The sequence below is a fragment of the Rhinolophus sinicus genome, chromosome 6 (assembly GCF_057876585.1).
Source record: "Rhinolophus sinicus isolate RSI-liver-muscle chromosome 6, RSI-T2T, whole genome shotgun sequence".
NCBI classification, from domain to species: domain Eukaryota; kingdom Metazoa; phylum Chordata; class Mammalia; order Chiroptera; family Rhinolophidae; genus Rhinolophus; species Rhinolophus sinicus.
Genome location: NC_142506.1, coordinates 53771063 through 53785339, shown reverse-complemented (window position 1 = coordinate 53785339; position 14277 = coordinate 53771063). Strand labels below are relative to the sequence as shown.

Here is a 14277-nt window from a genome sequence, read left to right as displayed (position 1 = left end):
CCCCCTCTCCCTCCCCACTCGCCAGCTTTTAGTCCCCAGTATCCAGGGACAGTCTGGCAACTGGAACTTTGTGTTCAGCTGAGACGAATGTGCAAATGACAGTTTTGGCTGTCAAGGAGCTTATTACCTAAGTGAGGAGCTTACATATTTATGAGCTGACAACTCAGATTTGTGGCTTTGCAGTATTCCTCAATTTCCCTTTAGAGCAGCCAATAGGCATAGAAAGGCCTTGTGGGCTCATTACTTCACCCCACATCTGCACCCCCCACACCAAGGTGCAGCAGGTGGCTCATTTGTGGAGACACCCGAGGGTCGAAAGGAGGTGAAAAGGGAGCCTACACAACTCGTGGGCTGGACCTGAGGAGGTGACTAATAGACCCACAGTGTATCCACTCTAATGCAGCAGCTGCAGTGGGTCTTTTCCTTCTATGTGTCGGATTAATATATACATCCCTGCAGAGCGGTCTAGTTACAAAGCACACTCACGGACATGACTGCATGTCACCCTCTGGGTCATCTTGCGACTCTGCATCAGGACTGGCCTTTGGGAATGACAACTTCTGTTAAACATGCTCCTCCCCACCCCCAACAAAGAACATTTTCTGAAGGAAAGACAGACCTATGTCCAAGGGAGAGCCTGGTTCATCGTAAACCAGAGTCCAAGCATTGCTATGGACAGCTGCCACCTCCAGTGACAGGGCTGGTGAAATGCAGTAAGACCCAAATCGGAGGCTGGAACCCAATCCCAGGTCTGTCAGACTCGAAAGTCCCTGCTCTTTCCTTGACAGTGCTACCTCCACGACGAAGCCGAGGAAGGAGGGAGCGTGTTATTTTCTGCGCCCCAGGACCCCTTCTCTTTCTCTCTGCCCACCTCTGCTTCTAGAAACCCCTTTCCCTTCTCCATCCTTTTAGGCAGAGATCTGCCATCACCCCTTCACACCCCTGGCAAAGTTAAGTTACAGGGCGATCCTCCCAGGGGCACTGGCTTTCAGTCTTATCTCTCATTTTGGAATGAAAAGTTTTGTTGCTCACAGGGTTTCAAACATCAGAGCCTCTGGCCCAAACAAAGCCTGTCCTGCTTCTGTGACAAAGAATGGACTCATGTTGCAAGGACAGCACACACACACATAAAAGAATATTGTTTTGTTTCACCAAAATTTATGAGTCTTAGCATCTAAGAAACCAACGAACATAGTGGTACTAAAAGGACACTCTGTCTCACACAAACTTAAAACAAAAGGTGGGTCCATAGCATTCTCTACTCATCCAAGCCTTTCATACACATCGTTTCACTTTATCTTTACTCAAGACCTATGATGGAGGCAGGCCAGAGATTCTTCATTCACTCTTTCTTTCTTTCACGCATCTATTCAGCTCATAGTGGTCGAGCAGGGTCTTGATACCAAATGCAGAGCTTTGAGACAGAGGGGTCACTCTCTCACTCTCCGGATGATTGCAGCGTAGTGAGAGAGGCTGACGGGCACACACTGGTGTCTGTGTGGGGGACCCTTAAATGGAGAGATGTGGGTGCCGCAGAACGGCAGAGGAGAAGCCCTGAGCCAGGCACAGGGCATCAGGGAAGGTTCACAGAAGAAGAGAAGAAAGGAATTAGCCAAGAGCAGGAGGGTAGGACAACACACTGGGTGGAGCAACCGGCACGAACCTTAATGGAGTAACCCATTCAGAGACATGGGGGTGGCAATTTTCTCCAGGTCATCCAAGTGGTTACTAACAGACCCAGGAGTGAAACACCCAGATCTGGACTCCTACTCTTTCCATTCTTCCCCAATATCCCATCGTTCAGGACCCGAGTCCTCTGTTGAAAGTGTGTGACAGGAGAGCATGAGGAGAGCCTCAGTAACACAGCCATGACCAAGCTCTGTGGTAAGCACTGTGTACGATCATTTAATTGTCGCCAAATCTGATGAGGTAAGCTTTGCATGGGTTCTGTTGATGCGAAGACTAGAGGCTGAGAGAAGCGATTAGGTTGGTACAAAGGTAATTGCGGTTGAAAAGGTTGAAAATAATTGCAAAAACTGCAATCACTTTTGCACCAACCTAATACGGGGTTTACTGGTCAATCATTCAATGTTCATAGTAACTATTGGTTCTGCTGTATTTCGATGTTACCTAATAGTTCTTCCAAGGACTCCTGGAGGAACACAATGAGAGAAGAGTCGGGGACAGATGGCAAGTCTTGCCTCATCAGGAACATGGGCAGAGGCATCTTTCACAGGTCAGCTTTCTTTTCCAAATGTAGTGAGACCTGTTTCTCCTCCCCTGCTGTCTCTCCAAGGGAATAGGTGGGAAGGGCAGGTTAAGGATGGATGTGCTGTGTCAATAGCATGGCTCTGCAGCGGAACTCACTGGAAACTTGGGCGGTCCCCGAGTTCACGGAGTTCACGGTGAGGAGAGTTTGCACAGATATAACACTGAGGCCGATTCGTTCAGACAAAAGATAAACACTAAGAAAAGAAAGGATGACCCTCATGGAAGCACTTTCTTCGGAGTGAAAGATCTGAAGATGACAGCTGGTTGGAGAACCTTTCTTTAGCTCCCAACTTTTAGGCCAGACCCGGTCGCTCAGGAAAACGGATATCCAGAGAGAGAACACTGCTGTCACAGGAGGGGTCGGTGAGCGAAGTGAGAGAACGGGCCGTTTATCTTGAGCCAAGCTTTTCCGCAGAACACCAGGTCAAAATGAAAGCTCCACTCCATCTGTAAGGTATTGATCAGTCTAAGACTATCTTAACCATCTGGCGTTATCGATTTAGACCTTCGGGGTGCTTAGCGGGACTTCGTGGGGAACTCCTCAGAGACAACCTGCCTCCTTTTCTTTCACGCTCATCTCTCTCTCACCTTGACTCCAGTATTTTTTTTTTTTAATTGCTCAGCAGTTTTACTGATGCCAATCAGTGCCTCTCTCAAAGACTGTTTGCAGGTATCAGCATATCTGGCCCCTTGGCTCCCTCACCATTAAAAAGCGCTCTCCCCCTCCAGGAAAACCCTGCCCTTGGCAGCTCAGCTTCTTGCCTTAACAGGACACACATGAGAATCCTGGGGGATCTGGAGCTGTTCACCAGGGGACACTTCAGAGGCACAGAGGGCATGGGCTGGGCCCAGGAGGGGAACCAGGAAGGGGGTTGCTTGCTTTGTTAAGTGAGAAGGAACTGAACTCCAAAGATAATTTCTTATTGTCTTTTTAAATATATATATATTTCCGCAGACATCTCCCTCCTTTACTCGAATCAATGTGAAAGAATCTCTCTCTCCACGAACCCAAGAAGGCTGCAAGTGGCATCTGCTTCCACAGGGACCAAAACCTAGGATGGGAGCTGGGATTTGAGTCCGAGCATTATTCTGTTTCCAGTCTGACTTTGTTTTTTCAGTGATTTTTCCCTTGCCTTGCATGTATTGCTCTAGGTTTTTCACTCCACCCCCCACCCCCCAAAGCTCTTCCAGATGCGCGAATCTGACAGATTCCATATAATAAACAAGAAACCAAAACAAAACAGTGCAAGACTGAAAGCATTTCCCCTTGTGATACAACGACTTCTTGTACAGAGAAGCACTCACGTGACACTGCCAACATGTGTTTTCTGTCTCAGATTTCCCTGATAACAAAGGACATATTTTAAAAGGCGTGGCCCTAGGTATATTTGGCCAGCAGGAATCCCGCAGAGTTTGGGGATTTAGTTTGGTTTGAGGCTGGTCCCCTCAGGTCCTCAGTGCTACAGCCCTTGATGTTAGACGCCAATCAATAAAGTTAGGAACACTTTGGGTCAGGTTTGTCAGATATGATCTCATTCAGTTGCTCACAGAACTGATTTAATGTTTAGGAATCAAATGAGTTCATTGGATTCCAAATTTGGCAACGTTGTGTGTTGCATTACAGTGCTTCCTCTGTCCAGAGCCGGGCAGGGCATGCTAAAGGGAATCTTCAGAAGGCTCTTTCATGATGTTCCAAGACTGAGAGGGAAGGATGGGGGCTGGGAGATGGGGGGGGCGCTTGGGGGAGGGGCAATAGCCCAGCCTGGGGTCTGGATGTGAGGAAGAAAGGCCAAGATCACTCTGAAAAGCTTATTACATACTGTGCCCTTGTTAGAAAGCCCACTTCCAAATCGAAGCAAGTTTTAAGAAGCCAGACATATTTGTATTAACACTATAGTGCAGACTTTAAGAGAAAAAGTTGCAACTCATCATAAAAAAAAAATCAGCTATCTATTTTGATGTCCTTACCTAAGTGATTTATGATCTTAAAAGTCTCCTTTACAATACCGTTTTCAGTCAAGAAAGCTTAAGTTACTCTTTCTATACAAAAATGAACCTCATTTCAAATTTCAAAGAAAACACAAATCCTGTTCTTTAATTTCAATTTCGAATCTTTTCGGTAGCGGTTTCTTTCTCCTGTGATACTTGTTTTTTTCTTTCCCTGAATACTGGGGAATTTAAGTACTTAAATCAAGCCCTAACACAGCAAGATGGAAACCCCTCTGACTGGCACAGCCGTGCAATGACTAGGCTTTCAAATTGCCAGCCTCCTGCAAGCCTAGGGTGACCAGACGTTAGATTCTAGAATGGGAAGTGTTCTGTCTCAAGAAAAACTGAAATGGAACAGAACTATAATTGGCATTTAACACTAGAAAATTAATTTCATGTATGTAGCCAAAAAGGACATTTTCTGAAAGCCATAGGCCACCTTCATTTTTATGATCGTGTGCAGAGAACACATTTGAATTCCGTCTTTCACGCTAAAATGAGCCAATGTCAAATTTTTTAGCAACTGCGAATAAGTCTGATTATAGCAAAGATTGTCAGTTCATTTATTTCCTGTTTTAGTCTCATCCTCTGGGGGATGTTTGTAGATTCTATGTCAGAAGATTGGGTGTCTCATCTGATATAGCTGTGTGTATTCTGCAAGTCAATTGAACAAGAAAAAAAGCTCATAAATACTGAACCCTCCTAACTTCTTTGGAGTACTTTATACATTTTATTTTCGCTTTTCTCAAAAGGAAATTCACTGAAAAAGTTAAAGTAAAAAAAAAAAAAGGCAACTAAGACAGACTATCTAACTACAGGAACATACATAACTGTTACTTACACCGCTTTCCAATCCATCATTGACACACCATGGCTAAATAATCAAGTGCAGAATCCATTTCTTCCCATCTGTTAATAAATAGCTTCTCTCAAATGTCTCTTGCAGATCTGGGGCCATCTCAGGAGGAAGTAAGAAAGTGGAAAGGTGAAGGAGAAAAGGCTGAGAAATTCGAAAATCCATGGGGGTCTGGGAATTCTCAGAGCAGACCCTGGTGAAACATTCCTGTGATTCCAGTTTGTGGCTAAAAGAGGATCCTGGCCTCCCTGAGCTCCCAGCCACCTTCCCAGTCCAGCTCAGCCCCGGCTCCAACATTGCATTTCCCTCCAAGAACACCGCATGGATGGAAAGCGAACTCACGGGATTCTGCCAATCGGCGCATGCAAGCACGCTTCTCAGAGGAGGCTGTGCCAGTTCTCTCTCTTGTCTGCTATCTCAGAGAGAGGGAGGGAGGGAAGAGCAGAGGCGGGCAAGGCGGGAGGGGGAGAGAGAGACAGAGAGAGGGAGAAAGGAGAGGAGCTTTACGAACAGGGACCAGCAGAGTCAGAAACACTTGCTAGAACTCCCATTAACCACAGTGGCTTAGGAATTTGCTGAGCACAGAAGCTGCAACATACACTATCAAAATCAAGAGCTTAAAATCTTTAATTATACATCCATATACACATTTAGTGCAGACAAAGCTGACAGAACCAGGGTTCTGGATATGTGCAACAGTGCAAGTCAACACTTGTAGACAAACATGCAAGCATATGTCCCCACAAGAATAATATCTACACGCATATATTCCAGAGAAAATGTCTAGTCTCACAGTTGACATGTCTTAAAACTATTCAAATGCTCTCAGTAATGGGAGTGCAAATCAGCCAAACAGCATCCTTTGCCTCTGATTCCATCCTTGATCATGACTTCTCCAGCTTTTGGGGGGTTCCTGTTTCTTTTACCCTGCTTCTGGAAAGAAACTCCCAAAAAGAACAGGGATGAGATGTGAGGCAGGGGCTTTCAGGGTGACTGTCAACTTTGCATGCCACACGTCATTGTGTGTGGTACTGCAGCCCAGAACGTTCCACAGACAGAGCCAAGGCACAGACTATGTCTGATAGAGGAAGTGGCATGGAGCAGGGACATGAGACACACAAAAGGGGCTCTGCAGATGGCACAGGAACAGGTGGACACACACAACGTAGGAGGAAGCAGTAACAGCCAAAGAGGAGCGGGCAGGTAGATGTGACAAAGGCAGAGACAAGGAATGCGCTGGAAGGGGCAGCCATGACGGCAGATGGCATAAGACCATCTCCGCCCCATTCCCGAATGTCCTCTATGGCCCAACCCTCTCTACACAAGGAATGCTCCCTCTGAGATTCTCCAAGTGTGTCCCCGTCTTCTGCACTAGAAACACCTAGTGACAACGTGTTAAAAATGCAGCTCCTCAGATACCTCCGATTATGCGGGTCAAGACCAGAACCTGCATTTTCACAAGCCCCACAGATGACTCTGACGTCGGTGAAGACTTGTTTCTTCCTCAGTGATGCATGAGCGGATGAATGAATGAAAAATGGAATGAAATGAGAAGAGATCCTAATAGAACACCTGTGAGAACCCAACATCTATGGAAAGTATGGGGAACAAAACAAACCTGGAAATGAGTGGTGAGAGGTGAATCAGGAGAGAAAGAATTGTGGAAACGAAATGACAGTCAGGAGAAGAGATGACTTGCCACTTTGCAAACATACCACGCTTTTTCACAGCTCTGCGACTACACATGCTGTTGCTTTTGCCTAGAATTTTCTTCTTCCCTAGGCAAACCCTTTCTTAAAACCCTGTCCATAGTCCCATCCTCTTGGAAGTCATTCTAACGCTCCCAGATGTAGGTAATGGTCCCAATTACATTTTGTTTGTATTTCTTCTTGCAAGTACCCTTATATACTGCAATTATTTACTAGCCAGTCTCTTTCTTCCCTATTAGATGGTGGTGAGCTGTTTTATATAAACTAGATGATGTCTCAATCATCATTATACATCCCCAAGTTCTGGACACAAAGTAAGCACTCAATAAATATGCATTAATTGAATGGCTAAATATATCATAAGAGTAGTTCTTAACCTGGGGGGTTGGTACATAGATGTTTGCTCGGTTATTGATCTTTAAACTGAGCATCTTTCAACATTTCATACACTAGTTTACATGCATAATACACTTAACAATACAAAATTTAAATAAGTCATAATATCTGAGGTTTGCACTAGAAAGTTAGGACTTAGCAGAGAATGAAGAGAAAAAAATCTCAAAAAGCTAACTTAAAAGGAGGTAAATGGGACAAACAGCAAAAAGGCACCAGAGTGAGGTGAACCCAGTGGGATGTGCAATATTGTGGGGGTGGTTTTCAATAAACTGATGCGTTTGGGACTCAGAAAATTGACACATTTGCAATCAATGGGGACAAAGAGATATCCTGAACAGAGATGGGCTGCACAAAGTGGGAGCACAACTTGCACTAACTCTCCTGGAGAAGGACCACCAAAATTAGCAGAAAACCAAACCTCCCATTATTTGGCTTTAAAAATTTGGATGAATTATAAATTAAAAGTTAGGAATCACTCACATGAATAATTAAATGGATGGATGGATGGATGGATGATGGATGGATGGATGGATGGATGGATGGATGGATGGACGGAAGGAGGGATGGATGGATGGATGGATGGATGGATCGATGATGGATGGATGGATGGATGGATGGATGGATGGATGGATCGATGATGGATGGATGGATGATGGATGGATGGATGGATGGATGGACGGAAGGAGGGATGGAGAGCTAAAGGAAGAGGGCCCAGAACAACTCTGGGGTGTACCACTACCTAAAGGGCATTCAAAACACTGTTTTACAGTTTTTAAAGTGTTCTACTTGGTATCAAGTCCCCGAAGGACAATTGAGAAATCATACCTCACAAAAGGGAAATGGTTTGCCCTTGGTCACGCAGCTAATAACTTCCAGAATGAGATCTAGAATCCAAATCCTTCCACATACAGTCTGCTGTGTTTGCCACTGTAGCAAATTAAACCCCAACAGGCGAAAACAGTCTTTAAACTTGGTGAAAGAGATGGAAATGAAAAAACCCACAGGATTCCATCTTGAAACACAAAGGAGAAGCTATCTTAAGGGCTGACCTAACACTGGCTTAGCAAGCATCATGCTCAGTCAGTACTGTGCAGTCGGGTATCCCTAACTGGAAATTTGGGGTGGCCTGGCAGATGGCCGAGAAAACTGCCACCACTACCCTCCTCTCCACTATCCCTTGCACTCACCAGAACTCCTAGTAGCTATGTGTGGTTGACACGGAGATGTGCCTTCTAGATCTTTCTTCAAGGGAGGTCTTATTGTCCCAGCTGTGAGAAGTCAGCCTCCAGCTGTGAGCTCTTTTAGGATTTGCGTCAGCTGCAGAAAGCCACTTTACCCAAGGGCATGGCCTCCCCAGGGTGGCCCACACCCAGTGACTGATGTGGGGGTTCAAAGGCCCAGCCATTAAGTCCAGCGCACGTCACTATGATGGGTCATTTAGGCTCCCGCGTTTCCCTGTGTCATTGGCCAAGGCTTTGCCAGGCCTCTTTGGCAGTTTTACATTGTCCTCTGCTCAATCCTGTGTCCTCCTTCTCATTTCTACAGGGGTTAATCTCTAATAAACATCCTGTGTGACCAACTCGATCGCAGTGCTGCCTCCAGAGGACCCACCAGCAACCCTCCCAGAGTGAAGCAGTGGGGTCCTCGCACTCTGTTTGAGCTTTACGACCAGCAGTCTCCACACATGGACCCCTAGTGACATCAGAGCTTCAAGACAACAAACGCTGATTCTTCCTCTCTCCCCAAAATGTTGGGCAACTTATCGCCAGGCCTCAGTTCTCTCGTCTAGAGGAAGTGCGAGGCTGTGGAGCCCTGGTGCCTCCTGGGTGGTAAAAGGATATCAGAATCCCCCCTTCAACCAGAGTAACTCTGCTTTGATCGGTTTTATTACGTGCAGAGGATTTCATAAGATCGCACTTGACATGAGGGCTTGACAGTTAAATATTTTTTGAAAAACACGGGTTCGGATGACCCCATGGACACCCCCATCTGTAACATTCTATGATGCTCCGTCCTCAGAGGACACACATAAAATGTAGAATAATAACATGGTACCTTAGGCCATCCACTGATTTGGAAAAACAAATCAACTCACACATAAAGACAAGATCATAATATAGATTGAGTGACAGGTGCCTTCCAGGCTACATTCTGGTTTATTGGACAGATAGGGAACGATATAAATGATGAGGGAATTAAGAATAGTTTCCTGGGGGACTTGGACAATTTATTAGCTTATGGGGCTATCAGAAGGATTTAAGACAGTAAAGTGGAGGAAAGAGCTTTCGGTTTAATGAACCAAATTCCTTGGCTGTGGTTTGCAGTTGGAAAGAGGTTGCCTCCTCCTTCCTAGCGCCGAACACAGTAAGTAGTGTGTGTTACTATCTTGGGGGACATGAGAAATTAAGTTCCACGGCAGTAGGTCCAAGAAAGACTAGATTCCTTATTCCCTCTTATGAGGAAATATTGTTCCGAGGTTAAATCATTATGTAGTTTGTCTTTCAGTGGAAAGTTAAGAGTTTGTTCATTTAAGATATTTAAATGTCCCGTTTCTGTTATAGCCCGCTATAGTTTTTTGTAGTCCCCGTTTTTCTAGCCTCCTCAGGGGCTGGGGCTAGCCCTGACCACAGCTCCAATAGTAACGGAGGAAGAAGGAAAAGAGCAGAGAGTGAGAAAGGAGGACGATATACAGATGGCAGGTCGAAGGGGTTAAGAAGAAGTCTTAGAATGGAGGTCTGTGCGCAGAGGAGGGGAGTAAGCCACTTGAACAAAACTGGGCCCAGGGCCACCTCTCGTTCCATAGCTGAAGCCCTGGCTTCCTGGCCATGCCCTCACCTGCCCTGCTCAAACAGTGCGCAGAGAAACACATGACAGCTCTGAAAGCTTGGGAATTGGTCTATTATTAAGTAGCCCCTAAGGGTATAAGAAAATGACCAAAGCAGGACCAGGCTCCTTTCCTTGGGAAGCCCCTGCACTGGACATATCACGCCCGCCAATAGAAGACCTTCTGCAAAATGCCTCTGGCTAACACCCAGGATGGGCCCACATGGAGCCACGGGACATCAAATCCCACAGTACGGCTGGGTTGGCCTTGGAAAACTATTAGACCCTTATAGGAGAAGAGACTGATATTCAAATCTTCCCCAGGCAAGACAGCCACCTGCGGCAAAACCAAGTAAAACTCTTAAGTTCTAGCTCCAAATCCATTGGTCTATTCAGGGGTTGAAACATCCCACCACCATCAAGCTTTCTTTCATGGACGATAATCACCCTTCAGATATGTGGTGCTGCGATGCCCTTGATCTTCAGTCTAGTGGACTTAAGAGACGGTTTTTATCCCTCTCAAAGGAACTGAGAATTCTCTCCCTAGAATGCATTTGAGAACAGAGACCTTTTGTTGAAAATAGTCAGAACATCAAACATTTTTTTTTTAAATAAAAGGTCAAATACCTCTAATATTTAGTTAGATCTGTGTGGGAAAAAGGAAGCACTTTCAAGAATGTAAATGCCGAATTTGGGGAAAGCCAATTATCTTAAAAACTCACTTGATATGTGGTCTATACACGGTGGCCAGCACTACCCAAAAGGAGTATGAAAATCTTGGCATTTCATATAAATTAGGAGCTTAATTCATATCCTATACAACCAAAGAGACATGAAATCTATGTGTGAATGAGGTATACTCGTGAGAAAAAAACGATACATGAAATTCTAGATGTAAGATTTCAAAGACAAATTAGGAAAATGTATGTGTGGTTTTAAAAATAGTTCACTGTAAACTTCTGTTCTAATTAATATAGAAGATATTTTCAGGGAGACCCCACTCATGACAAGAAAGGATTTGGTACCCGCTGATGTCCTGGGTTCTTTAGCCATTTTACTTTCTCTTTCCTTAACTAAAAGCATTTTCTTCATATGCATATAATGTCTGTAATCATAACTATTATTTCCAGTCTTTCATTCATTCATTTAATCAGTAACTGGTTACCTGGAATAAGACCAACCTAGTTTTCATCTTCATTGAGCTTGCAGTCTAATGTAAACAAGTCATCGTTTTCCAGAATAACTGTTGCTTCTTCATAAACATAACATTCCCTCACTCCACCTTGTTCTTGAAAAGATGGAAGAAACTATATATGTTTTATCTGGTTTTCCATTAAACGCTAAATCTCTAGTAGGAAGAAATCATGCTATAATGACCTTTCATATGAGGTAGTTATAAAATACTAGATAAAATGAGCTTTTTATCAGAAAAGTAGAATCTCATTATTTTTCCTGGGTCTGGGGCTTGTCTTATCTGAATTGCATGCTACCTTAGTTGGTATATATGTTGAGTTTTGGTAGTCCATGGCCAAGATCTCAGAGCATTACAGAGATGTACAGCTGGTATCCTACAGATGTGCCGTAGTTCCCAAAATATCAGGGAAGCACAATGGATGCATGATGAAGCCATCGCCTTGTTCTAAAGACAGAAGTGTAGCACAGCCCAATTTAGCAAAAGGCTCAACAACCTCCGTCTGTGTATTGATAAAAGAATAGAATTATTTTGGACTGCCGTATGCCTCTATGTATGTGGCTAGTCTTAGCAAACATGCAATTGTTTATACTTCACACCACGAAGTCTAATTTTGACCTGAATGCTAACTCCTAGCCCAGCAATCATTTTCCACTGAAAAAGTGCTCTGTAGATTAAAAAAAAAAAAAAAAATGACCCTCCATAATACCTTTGTATGCTGAAGCAGGATTGTCTGCTCTTTTTAGATGTCAGAGAAAAAAGAAACTTACTCCACTTGCTTTTATAGTTATATAACAACAGGGGACAAAGAACCCCAGTTATCAAACTAATGTAGGTTTAGATCTCTCAGCACAGCTAAAAACAAACCACCACGACAACCAACACCTGAACAGTACTTACCGGACGCCAGGCCTAGTTCTAAGGCCCAAACATCAATTTATTTAATCATCGCAACGCCGTGAAGTACATAACATTATTATCCTTGTTCTACAGACATGGAAATTACAACAAAAATAAATTAAAAGCTTTACTTGAAGTCACATAACTACCTAAGAGGCAAAGCCAAGATTTAGAGCCCTTAGGTCTGGTTTGGAGTCCCCTCTGTCCAACATGACACGAGGCTGCTTTGTGTCAATGACTGACAGTCTCTCAGCTACTGTTTTATCTGTGAAATGGGGACAGTGGTACTGACCGCAAGGACGGCCGGGATGTCTAGGACAAAGCACCTTAACGTGCTTGCCAGGCACATCACATGTGCTGAATCTCTGTTTTAATTATTAGGCTGTGCCTAGTTCCTCCCCAATAGTTTGCCTCCATGGGGCTAAGTAGTTCATTCTTCCTACCTTCCTTTCTGGTCTCTAGAGATGTGACATCATTAAGTCCTAGGCTCACTACAAAGATTCCTCTTTGGTTGTCATGGGACAGAGGCAGCATTTTAGCTCCTCTGAAAGGAGCAGAGCTGTTGAAGGAAATGAATTTCACCGTTCTCCTCACCCTGACTCTTGTGTAAGATACCAGTCAATTAACTCGTCACGTTCTTATTCAGCATCTTGCCATCCGGAGGCCCCTTCCCAACTCTGCAGAATTCCTTCTCTAATTCGGTGTGACTTCCCAAGTTGGCCAGGAGCCAGCCTTTGCCCTGGTGAAGTCCGAGGGCTACATAAGCTGCCTTGTCGTGGATGTTCTTCTGGGAGTTTGGAAGGAACTCTAAGTCAGTTTTGACAAGTTATTGGCAAAAGTAGAAGACGCTCCTGCCAATTTGCTTCAGGCACTGAGCTTGTTAACAGGTATTACACCAGGTGTTATTAATATGTTACTTACAACAAACCCAGTTTTCAACCTATTGTTTGGGTTATGTAGTGTTACAGGTTTTGTACTTTACAAAGTAATCTATTTTTTCTAACTCAGAAAAATGTAAAATGTGTGTTGCAGAACTCAGTCCTCAAATGTGAGATATATTTATTGCAAGTGAGTCTTATTTAGGAATCAGGAGGTGAGCTAAATGAGCAATACTATTTTTTCAAGTCAAATAACCACTTTCTAAAACCAAAGATTGGGACCAATATTGCTCCCAGGACTCAGCCAGTCAAGCTTTGCAGGTGTGAGGTCAGTGCCCTGGTGAAATGCACTGCTTTTTTGGTTCTCTGAGGTAAGTCAACAACGCCATCCTAAGGAATTTCAGACAGGGAAGGAATGCCTCTTGAATGCTCCGCTCTGAGTCGAGAGACTGGATGTCTAAAACATGAGTCCGAAAAGCTCCCTCTGTTCTTAGCAAGAGTCTACATTCTACCTGACGACAGGCAGTTACCCAGCCTGAAACAAGGTGAGCATCGGGAAGTCAGAGAACAGGAAGGGAAGAGGCTCAGCAGATTCTTGAAGGAGGGAGGATTTCCCCCTTTAGCCAAATGACCTCTTCCCACATTCCACACTGTTCACCTTATGTCCATCATTGCTTGGGCACTTTCCTGGGCAGCAGACCTACCAGCTTGAATACCACAAGCAAAAGCCCAACAAAACAAGGTTTCCATCCAGTTTTCCGTCCCTTCAGGCCCAGGCTATCAATTGAGTAATCTGAAAGCCAGTGTACTAATACACTATTTCCAAGAAACATGCGATTTCTGAAGCAATTCTGCGGTCTTTGCTTTCCTGGGCCCCCTTCCTTTGCTTGTAAATGGGGATACAGAAAACCTGTAGGTGGAAACTTTTCAGGTCACTAAAATTATACTACATAAACAGTTACCTATTTATCTGTGGGTCAGCTTATGTGCCTCCAGTGATTTAGTCAGGTTTATCTGTCCTGGAAAAATAAAATCAGATAATAATCTCTACCTTACTTCCCATGGTATACGCCCGGAAAAAGTCAGTAAGAAGTAGGGGCTCTGTTTCTAAATTCACCACGTAGCCTTGGCTACATTGCTTTGTCTATCTGGCAGATTTAATTTTGTCACACTCTGATGATGTTGGATTAATCTAGATTATATTTGTAAAATGTTTTGACCCTCTCCAGGAAAAGAAATGTGCGCGTGAATGCACACACACAC

At 44.3% G+C, this 14277-nt stretch overlaps 1 protein-coding gene across 2 annotated transcripts in view; it reads right to left on the bottom strand.

Moving 5' to 3' along the window:
• The window catches only part of KIF26B (kinesin family member 26B), a 406845-nt gene that overhangs the window by 131736 nt on the left and 260832 nt on the right, over window positions 1-14277 (bottom strand). The window contains exon 1 of one of the 2 annotated variants that reach the window (XM_019730871.3): window positions 5102-5253. The exons of the other annotated variant lie outside the window; for it this stretch is intronic. Within the exon in view, the coding sequence (XP_019586430.3) occupies window positions 5102-5121 (20 nt within the window). The 5' untranslated portion in view covers window positions 5122-5253. Of the gene's footprint in view, window positions 1-5101; window positions 5254-14277 lie in introns of those variants that run through there. 2 annotated transcript variants of the gene reach the window in all.